The following is a 14,462-nucleotide window of genomic DNA, read 5'->3' as shown; positions in this document are numbered from 1 at the left end:
GCAGAGCGCTGTTTGGATCGGATGCCCTACTTATTCAGGCTCGTCAATTATTCGCACTGGATTTGAACGCTGGACTTCAACAATGTGACCACATCCATGACAGCTTGGTGGATTGTTGATGATCTTTTGCAGACCAGTTCAGACATCTACCTGCCTTGTGCCAGGAGCTGCATTACCGCGTTACCTCCCAAGCTGACATTCGCCTACTGAATATGGCATGGTGCCAGCAACTTTCACTGATCTTTGCGCAGGGCTTTTGTTATTGATAGGATCATAAACGATCTTGTGACTTTCTGTACATTGCTTCAGGGTCTATTTTCCGAAGCTTCCTGAATACCTGGATTCACACTTCGGCCAGCAGAAGTGGCAATCGGCCTAGTCTGATACATTAAAGATGAAGGAAGAAGAGGTAGCCGGCTTGCGTGTTGCAGACTTGAGGGATGAGTTGAAAAGCCGAGGGCTTGCAGTCACCGGCCTCAAAGCAGCTTTGGCAGAGCGACTGTTAGGTGCAATCAGACAAGAGGTGAGCCTGCGATGGCTGTTCCTGTGTACAACCCTCATATTTGATCAATGGTCAGACCATTTCGACTAGTTTTAAGATTTTCCTCTCGCTGCTGGATTGTCTTGAGCAGATGGGCGATTCGTGAGTGAACAATCTCAGACTGAACTGGCATCTCAAAAATATGATGAAGTGATTAGATCCTTTCTTGTCGCAGAATGCCGAAGCAGCTGAGCCAGAGGCTAAGGATGCACCACAGGAAGAGCAGCCCAAGGCTGTCGAGGAGGAGAAGGAGCTGGCAAAGGAGGATACTTTGGGTCAGGCACCAGGGTCTGCGGCTAAGAATGAGCCGTCAGCAGCTCCTGAGAGCAACAAGGCAGCTGACGAGATTGCAGAGCCAAAGGAAGCTGCCAGCATAGTGGCAGCCGATGAGACTGCAGAGGCAAAGGAGGAGCCCGACATGAAAGAGGCTCCCAAGGACGTGCCAAACAAGGAGGTCAGCCAGGAGCCAGATCAGGATGCACCCGATGCCAAAGCTGCAGATGAAGCAACCGCAGAGGAGTTTGCAGTGCCGACATCTGATGCTGCAAAAGATGCGGATGAGGGCGCAGCAGCAGAAGAGGAGAAGCCAGCCGACAGAGGAGATGACCTGCAGGAAGGCTCCGCCAGGTGGGCTCGACCCCTTTGCCCTCGTGTAATTGCATGTTTGTGAAGAGTCCCCAGATGCGCTGGCGTCTTGGTATGCTGTCTTTCAGCAGGCAAACATATCGTCAAGCTGCTGACGCACAAGGTGACATGGCGCAGTCCGCAGCCGCGGCATCGGGAGTTGGCAGCGGAGAGGGCGGAGGCGCCCGCGCCAGTGCCGGTGCAGGATGCTGCAGAGGAGGAAGTGGACTATGAGGCGGACGAGGTGATTGATGAGGTGCCCACTGCACCAGAGGAGCCCGCCCCTCACGAGGCACGGCGGCCCCGAGCTCAGTCCGAGGCCAAGTCTGCAGCCGAGGTGCGGGCTTGTGCATTTAGGACAGACTAGCCCGGCTCAAATTGTGCACCCCAGTTTTTGCCCGGTGCACATTGCTAGTTGACCTCCATGCATGAACGCTTCTCTGCTTGCAGGGAAAGTCAGCTGCAGGGAAAGCCAGCGAAGCTGGCGGGAAGAAGGGCACAGAATCCACTGGGCCAGGAGACAAAGCAGCTGACAAGGATGATGCTGTCACAAAAGGTATGGGCCACAATCCACACTAGCATCTTCTTCCGTGCATGCGTCTAGTGTGTTTCTCTCCTGTGGTCCCAGTCAGTGCACCAGTGACATGGTTGGTACTGTGGAACAGATGGCAAGCGCAAGCGGGCGCCCATTCCTATCTTTGTACCCCGCGAGAAGAGGGCGGCTGCAGAGGCAAACGGCGACAAAACCAAAGGGAGTGATGCGGCCGACGCTCCCGAACGCGCAGCCAAGCTCGCTCGCACAGACAGCAACGACAAGCGCTCCGTCTTTGAGCGGCTCAAGAGTGGCTCTGGCAAGGTCTGACATCCTCCTCATTCCCAGCTATGCCTCTGATGGTTTCTTGTACTGTATTGCACTCTGAAGCATGGACCTGAGCCGACACTGTACGATTGATAGGAAGCGATTGTGTTCAACAGAGTTATGGTTATTAAATGGTTATTAATAAAGGTCTTGGTATGGACAGGAGGAGCAGGCAGACCAAGGGGCAGATGTGCCTCCCAAGAGGGCGCCGTCATCAAGGGAGGCAGCCTCGTGCGCACTCCTCATCACTGGCTTCATTCGGCCCTTCACTGAGAAGCAGGCCCAGCAGAAGCTTTCTGAGACCGGTGCGGAGTGTCATATAATTTTAGATGCTCCTGCCGCTGGCGCTGCAGTTGGAAAACATAAGATAAGGAACGCCAGGTCTGACCTAGATGCATGTTGCACCGCAGGTGAGATCACAGGCTTCTGGATGACGAAGATCAAAGACAGGGCATATGTCATCTATGCCACTGAGGAACAGGCAGAAGCCACACGGCAAGCCGTCACAGGCATCGAGTGGCCTCTTGGAAATGGCAACTCTCTCCGTCCAAAGTGAGCCACCTTCCTGCTCATGTTAGACCTGAAAACAATGTTCTGTTTATCAGCGCTTGTCCCTTGAGATTGGCCGCGCCATCTTGAATCTTTACGGAGCATTGTTGGATGGTATGCTGAGCTCGTTACAACTTGTTGCAGCTTCTGACATGTTTTGGCGTGCATTGGGCAGGTTCGTGCCTGTGGAGGATGCAGAGGAGAGCATAAAGACAGGGGTGCCTCAGGAGACGCGCCGGCCAGCGGCGGCGGCGGCAGCCGGGAAGCCTTCTGGCGCGTCGGCTCAGGTGGCCGCTGCCGCAGCCGCGGCGGCCGAGCCCAACAACCGGGCGGCCGCTGCCAAGCCTGCCGATAGCATCACCAAAACTAAGGTCTGCCTGCCAGTGCGCCAAGTGTGATAATGTATCTCCATGACATTATGGCTGCTCAGGGCACCTTATTGGACACCTTTATTGGGATTTAAGGGATGTTGCAGCTGTGTCTGTTGCAGAGGCTGATGGTTGCGGTGTGGGTGCAGTCTCTTGACGCGCGTGCAATCCTGGAGGAGCGGAGAAGAGCGCGCGGGGGAAAGAGCGAGCGAGCACCAGAAGTTGCTGCTGACGCGGCTGATCCAGAGCCCATGGTGACTTCCTCAACCTTGTCATCCTCCACAGACATCTTCATATGCGTTATGTCGCCGCCGTTGTTCACCATTGCTGTGTGTCACGAGCCTTGGTTTGGATTTTGTCGGTCTGCTGATATACAGGCGGTTGGAGGTGTCTTATGTGTTGTACACATTGCATTCATATTGCAAGGCGGCGTTTCTCACTTACTGTGCGGTTGTGCTGCCTTTGTTGGCTACATCACTTCTGTGTTACTGACCTTGCATTTCATGTATGGAAGGAGGGCTGCTGCTGACTAGGGGTGCTGCGTGACAGGATGAGGACGAGCCAAAGTCACTCGAGGACCTGTTCCGCAAGACGACCACACGGCCCTGGCTGTACTGGGTGCCCCTCACAGATGATCAGGTGGCAGAGAAGGCCAAGAAGGACGCAGCCGCCCTCCCCGGGCCGCCGCCCACAAAGAAGTGATTCTGCCTGTCTCCTGAGGGATGGCCGCAGTCCAGGTAAGGTGAGCTGGAGCTGCACTTGGTAACTTCTACATGCATCATGCCCTGTATTCATGCCTGAAAGCGCAATAAGGAGTTCTGGCGGATGGCAAGGTGCATAGGAGGGCGCCAAAGCAGTGGTCAGGATGCCAAGGCATGAGTAGCTACTATAGTAGCTGAATGCTTTTGCAGACTCTGGCCACCCTGACAGCTTATTTTGAAGTTGCTGGAATTTAGGCAGGACTTTCATCCGTTTGAACCACGAAAGAGGCGGTGGCATGTTTGATTCCCAATATGCATCTTGATTGGAGATGTGAATTGAAGCTTGCTTTACACATTCTGTAATCTTGCATTTTCCACACCATTGTGTCATGCTTCCTCCAGCAATCTTAGTACCTCTTCACGATATGGAAGGCTTGGCATGGCTCCTGCCTTTTGCACGCACAGGGCGCTGGCTGCAGCTGCACACAAACAAGCAGTCCACATCAGCAAGATTGCATGATTCCAATCATGATCAATGATGACGATCATCGATCAATGATGACAATCAACCATCAACAACAACATTACATTGCCCTTTATCCAGCATGGGAGCACAAAATATAGTAGGCAAAGGCAACTTTTGCACCTGCAAATCTCAGCGATTCAGCTGCTCCCTTTCCTTCTAAGATTGCCACAGCATAGGCTCCAGTGAAGCAGTCACCCGCCCCAGTCGTGTCAACAACCTTCCGACATCACACAGGCTGGATCAGGACATCCAACGCCCAAACTACAGGCTGCGGCAGATTATGCATACAAGACAGATGTCGTCTACATGTCTGTGAGGATGAAATTACCGTGTCCACCAAGAAAATAGGTTGTTTTATCCGTCCGTCAGTGCTGACTTGCAATGAGCCGCTGGTTCCTCGCTTGACCAGGACAGTGTCTGCGCCCTGCTCTAGCATCACCTGTGCTGCAGCTTCTGCTTCCTCTTCTGACTCAGTCTTCCTACCTGCAAGTCACCTCGCCTCCTCAGAAAGCTAACCTCAAGGACTTCTGCAGCAAGCACGCACAGGACCTTGTGCAAAGCAAGTTCAATGCATGCAAAAACTTTCTGCAGTGAAGTGCGCACCAGTCAGCCGGGCGAGCTCAGTCTCATTCGGGGACAGGATGCTGATGTTCTTAAGCAGATCTGGCGAGATCGGCCCCTCAACTCCACCACAGTCCAGCAGCACTGGCACCCCAGCTGCTGCAGCAATGCTGGCCACATGCACATTGACCTCCTCTGGGATCTCCCTCTGGAGCAGCACAGCCCCGGCGCTGCGCAGAAGCTGCAAGCCAATCAAATTCAACAATTTGAACACCAGATCCAACAGGGCGTAAGGGATTTAAAGCTCATCAGTCGCCTGAACAGTTTTGGAATGCCAGGAAGCTCATCACCTGAAGCGCAGCATCATCAAAATCCCATGCAGCTGTGTTGGCGCCCCCCACTATCAAAATGCTGTTCTCACCTGTAAGAGGATCACAATGTATTAAACACACCACTGCTTCTGCACCAGTGCTCGAGACAACTTGCAACCTGAGAGGTGTTAAGGTGGTACCGGATGGCTGCAGGAGGATGACTGCTGTGCCGCTGGGCCCATCCACTTCTTTCAAGTGATCCAAGCGCACTCCCGAGTCGGACAGCGCATCCCTCAAAAGCGAGGCATTGGCGTCCTTGCCCACCTGAAAACTGCAGAGTTGATTTTTCCAGGCTTGTGAGCCCAAAGGGCAGGTAATGCTTCTAGCTTCCACAGGGGTTGTGTGAGCATGTACCTGACCGATGATGTAGGTAGGGTGCTGCAAACGTGCTGCAGCAGCAGCCTGATTTGCTCCCTGCAGCAGTGAATAACGCACTGACATATCTGGAGAAGGTAGATGTGCTCTGAACCGGACTAGTTGAGTTGAGTTGCGTTGAGTTGCGCCCTTATTACCATACCTTTCCACCTGGGAATGTGTTCAGGCTGCTAGCCCCGAGTGTCTCACCATCCTTGGGGAGCCTCTCCACTTCTAGGACCAGATCAGCATTGATGGATCCCACCACCACAAGAGATTTCAGGTCCCGAATTTCTTGTTGTGATGTAGCCTGCATGCAAACACAGAGCGCTTGACTCACGCATTGTGAGCTTGGATACAACTGGAATATCTGCTGATTTCATGAGAGCTACGGCCCTGACCTGAGAAGCGCATATAGTGGTCCTTATTGGCAGGTAAGGTTTTCGTGATTGACAGAGAGATGACAGCCTCTGCGGTCTGTGGTGTAGCTGCCCCCAATGCTCACGGCATGTCAGATGGATCTGACAACGCCAGATCTTGTTCACAGACATCCTGCTGTCTGACGAAGTTCCAGTCTTCACAAATGTATTGAGGGTATGTATTGAAGATTGGATGACTGATCCTTCTGTCCCAGCTCAAGGCCAGTTAGTGCTATTTCGCAATGATTGCAAAGCGAACGTGGCTATAGGAGTACGATCAAAGGAACGAAAGTTTGCTTGCAAGCACAATATAGGCCATTTCAATGTCTGAAAACACAAAATCGAGGATCTTTTGGGCGAACTTGCTTGCCCTGCAAATGGAGGGAGCACATGCGCACGTGCCGTGTTGACTATTGCTTGCAGATCTGTCCTGCAGCAATTGCTTTTGCGATTGTATCGGGAAGATTAATACCAGTGTATTGCAACACTGCGGAATCTTTTAGTCTTCAAGCTTCCGAAGTCTGAAGACATTGGACCATCTCTGATGGATGACTTGAGCTCAAAACTCAAGAAGCTCTTCAAGTCGAAGCCCAAGACTTTCAAGGGTAAGGGCAATGTACTCGGACGTGCAGATCAGGTGCGTTACCAACTGCCTGCCTGCTTACAGTACTGACCTGAATTCCTGCCTCACCTTGCTGCATACGCACCTCGTGAACGATACACTGAAATCCAATGACATCCAATTGCAGGCACCACCACCAGCTAGAAAACCAATGTCAGCAGCTCCTGGGTCACGAGTCCCCTCGAAGAGTACAGATGCTCCCAAACAGCCCATACCTCCTGGAAGACGCCTGGGAACGGCAGAACTAGCACCCCAACGAAATAGGGAAGCAGGTGTGATGCAACTTGACACCGTGTTTTGTTCTCTGGTTGATAAAAGGGCCCTTAAATTGCTTATCTTGCTGATTCTGGGGAACTTCAGCAGGTGACTTTGGAGCTCCAGATCGTGGCTTCAGCACCAGCACGCCAAAGCCAGAGCCTTCCAATTCTGGAACACTCAACCACAGCGCTGCAGGCAGAAGCCAAAGCCTGCCTGATGTGGAGGGCATTGACGAAGTGCAAATTGCTGCTGCCCTCCTGCTCTCCTCTGATAAGGTGCAGTCTCTATCGTAAACCTGCCGCAACACGCCATCAGATGATGATGCAAGGGACATTCGGATGCTTACCGCAACGACAATGTGAGACCCCGAATCTGCAAGCCCGAGGCAGATGATGGTGTGTTGCACAGGCTGGCGCTGCTTCTGAGGTGCTTGGGAAGGTTCTGAGGAACATACTGGCGGACCCGTCAGAAGCCAAGTACAGGCGGCTGCGGCTGGGCAACAAGCGCATCCAGGAGACCATAGTGGATGTCAGTGGCGGGGTTGCACTCCTACAGGTACAAATCCCTGCATTGTCCTCTTTTCCCATCCGATTGTTCTATGATCTCCTCTGTCTATGAGAAGCTTTGCGTGGCGCGACATGAAGCTTGCACGGTGCACTTTTGCAAATGCAAACAACTTGTGCAATACAAACCCTTGCATGGTTCCCTTTTCGCATGGTGTAGTCTCCAGTATCTTGGAGAAGCTGTGCATGGCGCAACATAACGCTTGCTCGATGGTGCGGTGCAGGCATGCGGCTTTGAGCTGATCTTTGAGGAGGCAGCCGAGGGCGGCCAGGAGGAGGCATTCGCTGTTCTCTCAGATGACTGCGAGCTTGCTCTGCTGCAGGCTGCCCTGCAGCTCCTGGGCCAGGCAGAACCTTCACCGTCACCGTCACCCAGGCCGCAGCAGCCAGGTATGCCAAGCATATTTTCCTCGATTAAGACAATCTGCGGAACAATCTGGCTGGTGTTTCTTGGCCAGGATGACGTCCCTGATGTTTCAGTAAATACTAATGGCTCGCAGGAAAGTAAAGATGTAAGTGTTGGCGGCTCGTGCAGGCGTCGGCAGGTCTTCTTCAGGAGCAGCCTCCACCTCTTCCTCGCAGAGTGCTGCGCCTGCGGGTCCCAGTGCAGCTGCCGGCCCACGGCCGCGCAACACACAGGTCAGCGTTCACCCCGTATGGTCGTGGTTACGCCGTAAATTGTGTCCCTGCAGCATGCATGCATGGGGAGGTGATGTGAAGGTGCCGCTGCAGGTCATCCTGCCCACTGGAGTGGATGACCAGCCCCTGCCAAGCTGGTTCTTTGCGCGGTCCCCTGCAGAGCTGAAGGCGGCCTTTGTGGCCAAGCAGAAAAAGCGGGATCTTGACCAGGTTGATTTAGCTACATTTCTTTTTGCATTGCTCTTTGTGGTTTCTGTGACTATTGGTTGATGTTGGCGTGAAGTTCTCTGCATGATGCATGTGGGTGCTTGTTCCTATCGCAGACCCTGATGACAAGGGCGTATCGAGAGAAGCTGGCTAGTGGGCACAAGGAGCAGGCCAAAGTCAGCTTTGCAGTCATCCGCATACGCCTGCCTGAAGGCCTCATCCTCCAGGGAGAATTCAACGCAGGTAGGAGTCCAAGGCTGTGCTTGCTTTATAGTGATGCAACAGACATTCTCTCCCTTGTAAAGTGTTTTCTGAATGTTTGTTTGAAGGAGTTCTCTCTGTGTCAGGGGAGCCAGTGGCGGCAATTTTTGAATGGCTGACAGACAGCCTGCGCGATCCTGGGGCCACTTATGACCTGATTGGCCCGGACCGCAAGCCCATTGCTGCGTCGATGGGCAGCATGCGCAAAGCCCAGCTCCTGCCCTCAGCCCTGCTCAACTTCATGAGGCTGAGCCCTGCGCCGCAGTGTGACCCCACTCTCAAAGATGACCTGCTGCGCACGGCCAGCTGACATGCCTATGCTGGATAATGTAATAAAGCGCAAAGTAGCTTGCACTGTTGATATTGTTTCTCCATATCACTGCAGCTCAGTTAGTCTTAGGAAAGGATACAAATCACTGTCATGCATCAGTCCGCATGACATCTCGGTGCTGCCTGCATACTATAAGGCCTTTGTTGTGATTAGCATACATAGCATAGTACAGGTTCTCTTTTACAAGGATATGCTCTTCTGTTTAGAAGGAATATATGATTGAATGGTCACAGCCTCATCAGCTTGGCGATCCAGCTTTGTCTTGCCAGTTGCAGCACCTTTTGTGCATGCTGCACATGTGCACATCTTGCAGACATCAGCACTTCACAAAAAGTCCACAGGAACATGTCATGGTGCGAGGGGACTGTCTTTGTTGAGCACGCCCGTGACCCAGATGGCCATCAGGGTGATGATAGACAGCCACTTCAGACCACGGTATCTCTCATCAACAATGTAATCACGGAAGATATATTTCTCCACTTGGAGATCCTCTTGTGAAGGCACTGTCTCCTCGCCACTGATACTGCCAGCCCTGCGAGAGATAGCAATGATCTGGTACATTCTAAAATTGCATGCGATATTGTTGAAAGGATAATTTTGAGCCCTGCACTGCCAACATTCAAACATGAATTCCTGCATTGACAATAGAGGACTCCTTACCGAGTGGCTGGTGGTTGTCTTCGGGCCGCTCTCGCATCCTCCAGCCTCTTCCACTTGACCTGTGCGATTCGCTGCACCATGCGCAGGCGCCTCTCTCGCTCTATCTGTTCTTCTTCCCTCTTCTCTATGGCTGCTTCCCTGGCTTCAGCTTTCATGGCTTTGGCTTCCAGTCTGCTCAGCTCCTCTTCGCTTGGTGGCTCCTGAGTGACAAGATCAACAATTCATGAACTGTTCAGGAGTCATGATATCCTCCCGCTCACATGTACAACCTGATCACCTAGTGAAATGAGACAGCACCGCACCTGAGACAGTAGCATCAATACACGTGTGCACAGCTCCACAGCTACAGCTAGGACCAGCGCAAGAAGTGCATACGAGCTCCAATGAGCTGTGAAAATGCTGCCATCGGGAAAGAGGAAATTGAAAATTTCTGTGCCATTCATGTCCAGGCCATTTGAGAGGGGAGGAGCGAAGGACCTGTGGGCAGACATGGTTGATCAGCCTGTTTGGAAAGGATGGATAGACTGCCTCCAAACAATCCATGCACACAGAGCTCGTACCTCCTGTATGGGAGGTCCTGGACAATGCGTGGGAAGTCATTCCAGGTGAGCGCATAAGTGACACCTGCGTGCTGTCTCTCAAGCTGTTTCTTGGCAGCCTTTGGCCTTGGTCTGAACAGTCTGGTGCACCCACAGTACCGTTTATTATTACACCAGCCTTTGCACCCTCCTACAGTACTAAGGCACACTATTGTGCAAGCCATGAGGGCTACATGAGAAAAAGTCCCCCTAAAACTCAAACGAGTATGTTTTGGCAAGTAAATGGATACAATGCTAAGTACAAGAACAGCGAATTTGAGGCGCTGAAGTCTCTCAGGCAATGACCATCAACACGAAATACTAGCTATCTTCAAAGCTGTGATATGCCTTGTGTTCGTTGATCCTGCGCGGCTAAGCTCTGATGTACACCAAATGTTTGATTTCCAAGATAGCGATGCAATTTGCGCACAAGAAACCAAGGAGTCTCGGGTGTGCTGGGCACGTGATGGCATCCTGTCGGATCTCAGAATTATTTGACCCACAGAGGTCATCAAGAGCATTCCTGTCCAAAAGAAATCTTCAATTCGCGCTTTAAAGCTTGAGATCTGGGCAGAGAATTAAGTTTGGCGGTCATCCTTGCTCAACTGTGTTCGGACGATGCCACCATGAAAACCTATATATCGAGCCTTGAGTGGTGTACACTTCACATCAAGGACTCATTTTGTGAACAGACACATGATACTCCCAATATGTCTTCGAACCCGCGTCTATCAAGCCTTCACGAGTATCCAAAGGTCATTCGTTGGTAAGCCATGGGCATTGACAACTGCAAGCTACCATCGACATCCTAATCCACTGCTACAGAAGCTCCGAAGAGTTGCCACAAGAGCTCAGCTCGCGACTCCAAGAGGCCCCCTGGCCATGAGTTACTCAGGCGACACGGCTGGTTGTGATGGCCAAAGTCATATAGAACCTGCTGTCAGGGTGGCGGTCGGGCAGATGACATCAGTTGGAAATCAGGATGCAAACTTCAGTGTCTGCAGTCAGCTAGCGCGCGAAGCAGCTCGCAAAGGCTGCAAAATGCTATTCTTGCCGGAGTGCTTCTCCTTCATTGGTGTCAACCAGAACGAGGCAAGCCTCATTGATATCTTGTACATTTTGCTGCAACCTCTGACTAGTCTAAAGCGCACGTTGATCGCCTGACATGCTCCAGATGTTCACAGTGTCCTGTTTGCAGACGGTGGTTGTTGCTGAGAAGCTTGATGGCCCGATCATGTCAAGATTCAGACAATTGGCTGGTGAAGTCGGCATCTGGCTTTCGCTGGGAGGTTTCCAGGAGGTCGGCCCAGACAAGGAGCACATTTACAACACCCATGTTGTCCTCAGCTCTGATGGCACGCTGGTGGCATCATACAGAAAGGTAATGCGCATCGAATCGATATGCCATGTGGCCAGTGTCGCACGGGTGGCAAGGAGGATGTACTATTTATTTGTTTAATAAAATATGGGCTTCCTGGATCAGGTGCATCTTTTTGATGTTGAGGTCCACAACGGCCCTGTGCTTATGGAGAGCCGCAGCACAGCCCCAGGCAATCAAGTGAGAAGCATCAGCACCTTGCTGATCTTGTGCAGAATACTGACATCTCAACCTGCTATCTGCCCGAATCAGACATTTGGTGTGCATCTTATCTTGCTGGGCTGTGCAGCTCGCAGTGTGCGACAGTCCAGCTGGCAGGCTGGGCCTGACAGTGTGCTATGACCTGCGCTTCCCAGAGGTCTACCAGCGCCTGGCCTTTGACCATGGGGCTCAGGTCTTGCTGGTCCCCTCGGCATTCACAAAATTGACAGGTCAGTCTGTCATCATGGGTCCCATGTCAGTCGATGCAGAGGGTTACTTTTAGCACCTCCTGCACTCTGGCGGATGTTTCAGAAGGGACATGCCCTTCTGCGCTAACGTTGCCAAGATGGTCATCATATCTTCCTGCAATGTGAGGGAAATACATGTTACGATTGGCATGCTGCTCATTTCAGGTGAAGCACATTGGGAGCTATTGCTGCGAGCTCGGGCCGTGGAAACGCAGTGCTATGTCATCGCAGCAGCACAGGCAGGGAAGCACAACGAGAAGCGCGAGAGTTATGGGCACTCCATAATTGTTGATCCCTGGGGAAACATCATTGCCAGGCTGGACAATTCCCTTGCAACAGGCATTGCTGTTGCTGACATAGACTTCCAGTACATGGCCTCTGTCAGGGAGCGCATGCCCATTGGTGATCACAGGAAACAGGGGCGGAAATGCCTGGGCTGGGATGCGCGATGACTCTGTGCAGTGTATGACATAGCAAGCATGCTATAGCAACCATAGCACCATGACGGCACAGGGAAGCAAGAGTGCGCATGTCCTGGTGCAGCTTGCATGTAGAATAGACATTTGAGCCTGACCAGACATGTACAGCTGTTGTGAATACGATGATAAATGGGGCCCCAATCGTGGCATACGTCTGTATTCGTACTAGTGTTCTTGAGACCAAATAATTTACAAGCGTTTCATATGGCTGCAACGGCATGTTCAAGTTGGAGCGTTAATCAATGATTTCCAGTTCTAATGTACTGTAACCATTGCCAGATAATGTTCAATCTATCGACGCAGATCCAAAGGGACAAAACAACAATATAGAGCAAGAAACGCCAGCGGAACTCCTACTTCTTCTTTCCAGCGATGGGCTTTGCCTTGCCCTTGCGTGTGCGCGCATTGTTCTTTGTCTGCTGTCCACGCACAGGGAGTTGCTGCAGAAACACAACATTTATCAAGCGTCTGAGACGATATAACAAGTGAAAATGTCATTCAAGAGTCACATCATCTGAAATTCCAAGCAACTCAAGGCCGATTGGATGCCTGCCTGTAATTTCCAATGTCAGCGCCCAGCATGACACCAAAACATTCATAGATGTAGGAAGCGCATGCTTTGACTTTACGCCTGCATTCAGATTCACAGAACATGAAGCACAGGAGGAAAGTGCTCCAACCGCAATGTGACGGCGACCCCGGTAGCACTGGATCTCTTTCAAGCGCTTGATGTTGAGGGCATTGAAACGCCTCAAGTCTCCCTCAATCGAGTACTTGTCCACCTCGTCACGCAGCCTGGTGAGCTCATCCTCTGAGAGCTCCCTTGTCCGCTTGTTCTCTATTCCCTGCAGAGGTCAAAAGTACTGATAAGCACCCTGGCTGCAGCTGACTAGGAATGGCTTCAGCAGTGAAAGGGCTAACAAGCAGGCTGACTGCAGCTAAACTAAGATTTGATGCTGGCAGTGCTGTTAAGAAACGTACCGTCTCTGATAGAATGGCCTTTGCTGTTGTGTGGCCTATTCCGAAGACATACTGCAGGGAGTACTCGATGCGCTTTTGGTTTGGGATCTCCACGCCACCAACACGAGCTGCCTGTATCCTGAGTGGCAACCTGTGTCCTGCCACCTGATGGGTGCAATAGAAGGCTTCAACGAAACAATTTGTGTCTCTAGCTGAGAACTTGCCTACCAGGGTTAGTTACACTTTCATTTATTTTCTCACTGGCTGATTCCTGCTGCTAGAACAAATTTGTAAAATTAGGCAGCTTCAGAGATGCGTCGCACCTGACGACTTCTCACAGCCAAAACCTGAGCAGGTCTGCAAACGTGGCTGGCCTTGAATCCCTCAAAGCTCCTCAGAGACTGCAAGTCAAGCAGCAGAAAGTCAATCACCGTGTCTGATCTTGATAAATGATCAAATTTATCAAGCTGTAGCAGCCCAAAGCACTGCCTTTAGGATACAGACTTCATTCTTGTGCCCAGGATGCAACCGGCAGCTGGGGGGCCTCACCGTGCTGGTGCTGTGTGAGACATGCAGATGAGACATCTGTGCTGCCAATGTGTTCGCCATTCTGGGCGATCACACTTCACAATGTACCACAAGGGACACCTGAGAAGGGCTGCTGGGTGAGAGGCCGAGGATAATGTAGGGCTATAAGGTGACGAGGGATATAGAATGGGGTCCTTTCAATACCCTAGCTAGGTGGCCCCTCAATGCTGCTGCCTCCTACCAAACGTGCTTAAATTACTTTTGCATCAAGCAATGTGGTATTTGGACACATAATATAGCCTTGTCGTTATCTAAGTGCACTATAGTAGAATAGTAGAATAGTAGAGAGTAGCCGAGAACAGATGAACGAAAGTGCACAAGGCCATTGGCTCTAGTTGATCGGTGTCCCAACGTCCCTTTCACATTCTCTGTTGCGAGCATTTTTCAATTGGTGTTGCTGAGATCCTCGAGCCTGGGGCGCGTTTGATTCCCATCATAGTAACATGGCACTGCGAAATGGGACCGCTTTGCTGCGCAGAATCATTTGCAGCAGTCAATTGCCTTCCAATTCTGAGGCCTTCTCGAAAGTGGACGGCAGGCCTGTGAACACTCTGCTGTCCAGCCTGGGCGTTCAGGACCAGCTCCTCAGCCTGCGCAGCTTCCTGCACACCTCACA

The 14,462-nt window shown here is 51.8% G+C and overlaps 6 protein-coding genes across 6 annotated transcripts; 3 read left to right on the top strand and 3 right to left on the bottom strand.

Annotated features, from left to right (window-relative positions):
- Positions 1-263: 263 nt before the first annotated feature.
- Positions 264-3,643, top strand: COCSUDRAFT_65753 (hypothetical protein; the record flags this gene model as incomplete). Its single annotated transcript, XM_005648608.1, has 10 exons — positions 264-523; positions 717-1,168; positions 1,304-1,502; positions 1,616-1,721; positions 1,831-2,021; positions 2,188-2,329; positions 2,435-2,576; positions 2,749-2,944; positions 3,064-3,195; positions 3,491-3,643. Exons 1-10 carry the CDS (start codon positions 395-397, stop codon positions 3,641-3,643), a joined length of 1,842 nt encoding a protein of 613 aa, XP_005648665.1. The 5' UTR covers positions 264-394.
- A 386-nt stretch (positions 3,644-4,029) lies between these two features.
- On the bottom strand, positions 4,030-5,770 carry COCSUDRAFT_14606 (PfkB-type carbohydrate kinase; the record flags this gene model as incomplete). The annotated part of the gene is made up of 8 exons (XM_005648607.1): positions 4,030-4,121; positions 4,289-4,385; positions 4,497-4,651; positions 4,772-4,970; positions 5,080-5,150; positions 5,241-5,364; positions 5,455-5,514; positions 5,618-5,770. 8 exons carry the CDS (start codon positions 5,768-5,770, stop codon positions 4,030-4,032), a joined length of 951 nt encoding a protein of 316 aa, XP_005648664.1.
- Positions 5,771-6,417: 647 nt separating this feature from the next.
- COCSUDRAFT_47147 (hypothetical protein) lies at positions 6,418-8,823 on the top strand (the record flags this gene model as incomplete). Its single annotated transcript, XM_005648606.1, has 7 exons — positions 6,418-6,510; positions 7,162-7,308; positions 7,541-7,706; positions 7,852-7,955; positions 8,049-8,165; positions 8,279-8,405; positions 8,510-8,823. 7 exons carry the CDS (start codon positions 6,418-6,420, stop codon positions 8,731-8,733), a joined length of 978 nt encoding a protein of 325 aa, XP_005648663.1. The 3' UTR covers positions 8,734-8,823.
- A 587-nt stretch (positions 8,824-9,410) lies between these two features.
- On the bottom strand, positions 9,411-9,731 carry COCSUDRAFT_62638 (hypothetical protein; the record flags this gene model as incomplete). The annotated part of the gene is made up of 2 exons (XM_005648605.1): positions 9,411-9,614; positions 9,717-9,731. The coding sequence occupies 2 exons, from the start codon at positions 9,729-9,731 to the stop codon at positions 9,411-9,413; spliced, it is 219 nt and encodes a 72-aa protein (XP_005648662.1).
- A 1,200-nt stretch (positions 9,732-10,931) lies between these two features.
- Positions 10,932-12,579, top strand: COCSUDRAFT_23284 (carbon-nitrogen hydrolase). The gene is made up of 5 exons (XM_005648604.1): positions 10,932-11,067; positions 11,177-11,373; positions 11,476-11,550; positions 11,660-11,801; positions 11,985-12,579. The coding sequence occupies exons 1-5, from the start codon at positions 10,953-10,955 to the stop codon at positions 12,269-12,271; spliced, it is 816 nt and encodes a 271-aa protein (XP_005648661.1). The 5' UTR covers positions 10,932-10,952; the 3' UTR covers positions 12,272-12,579.
- A 72-nt stretch (positions 12,580-12,651) lies between these two features.
- On the bottom strand, positions 12,652-13,867 carry COCSUDRAFT_36279 (hypothetical protein; the record flags this gene model as incomplete). The annotated part of the gene is made up of 5 exons (XM_005648603.1): positions 12,652-12,738; positions 12,979-13,143; positions 13,280-13,423; positions 13,582-13,659; positions 13,808-13,867. 5 exons carry the CDS (start codon positions 13,865-13,867, stop codon positions 12,652-12,654), a joined length of 534 nt encoding a protein of 177 aa, XP_005648660.1.
- Positions 13,868-14,462: the final 595 nt, after the last annotated feature.

This window comes from Coccomyxa subellipsoidea, assembly GCF_000258705.1.
Source record: "Coccomyxa subellipsoidea C-169, whole genome shotgun sequence".
In the NCBI taxonomy this organism is placed as follows: Eukaryota; Viridiplantae; Chlorophyta; class Trebouxiophyceae; family Coccomyxaceae; genus Coccomyxa; species Coccomyxa subellipsoidea.
Note: the sequence above shows the minus strand (reverse complement) of the source record. Positions and strands in the feature narration are given on the sequence as shown.

Bases quoted from the DNA above. Each gene is read 5' to 3' on its own strand.
- COCSUDRAFT_23284 (XM_005648604.1), top strand. From the start codon at position 10,953: ATGACATCAGTTGGAAATCAGGATGCAAACTTCAGTGTCTGCAGTCAG. The intron at 11,374-11,475 runs GTAATGCGCATC...TTCCTGGATCAG, and splicing joins TGGTGGCATCATACAGAAAG to GTGCATCTTTTTGATGTTGA. The intron at 11,802-11,984 runs GTCAGTCTGTCA...TGCTCATTTCAG, and splicing joins GGCATTCACAAAATTGACAG to GTGAAGCACATTGGGAGCTA.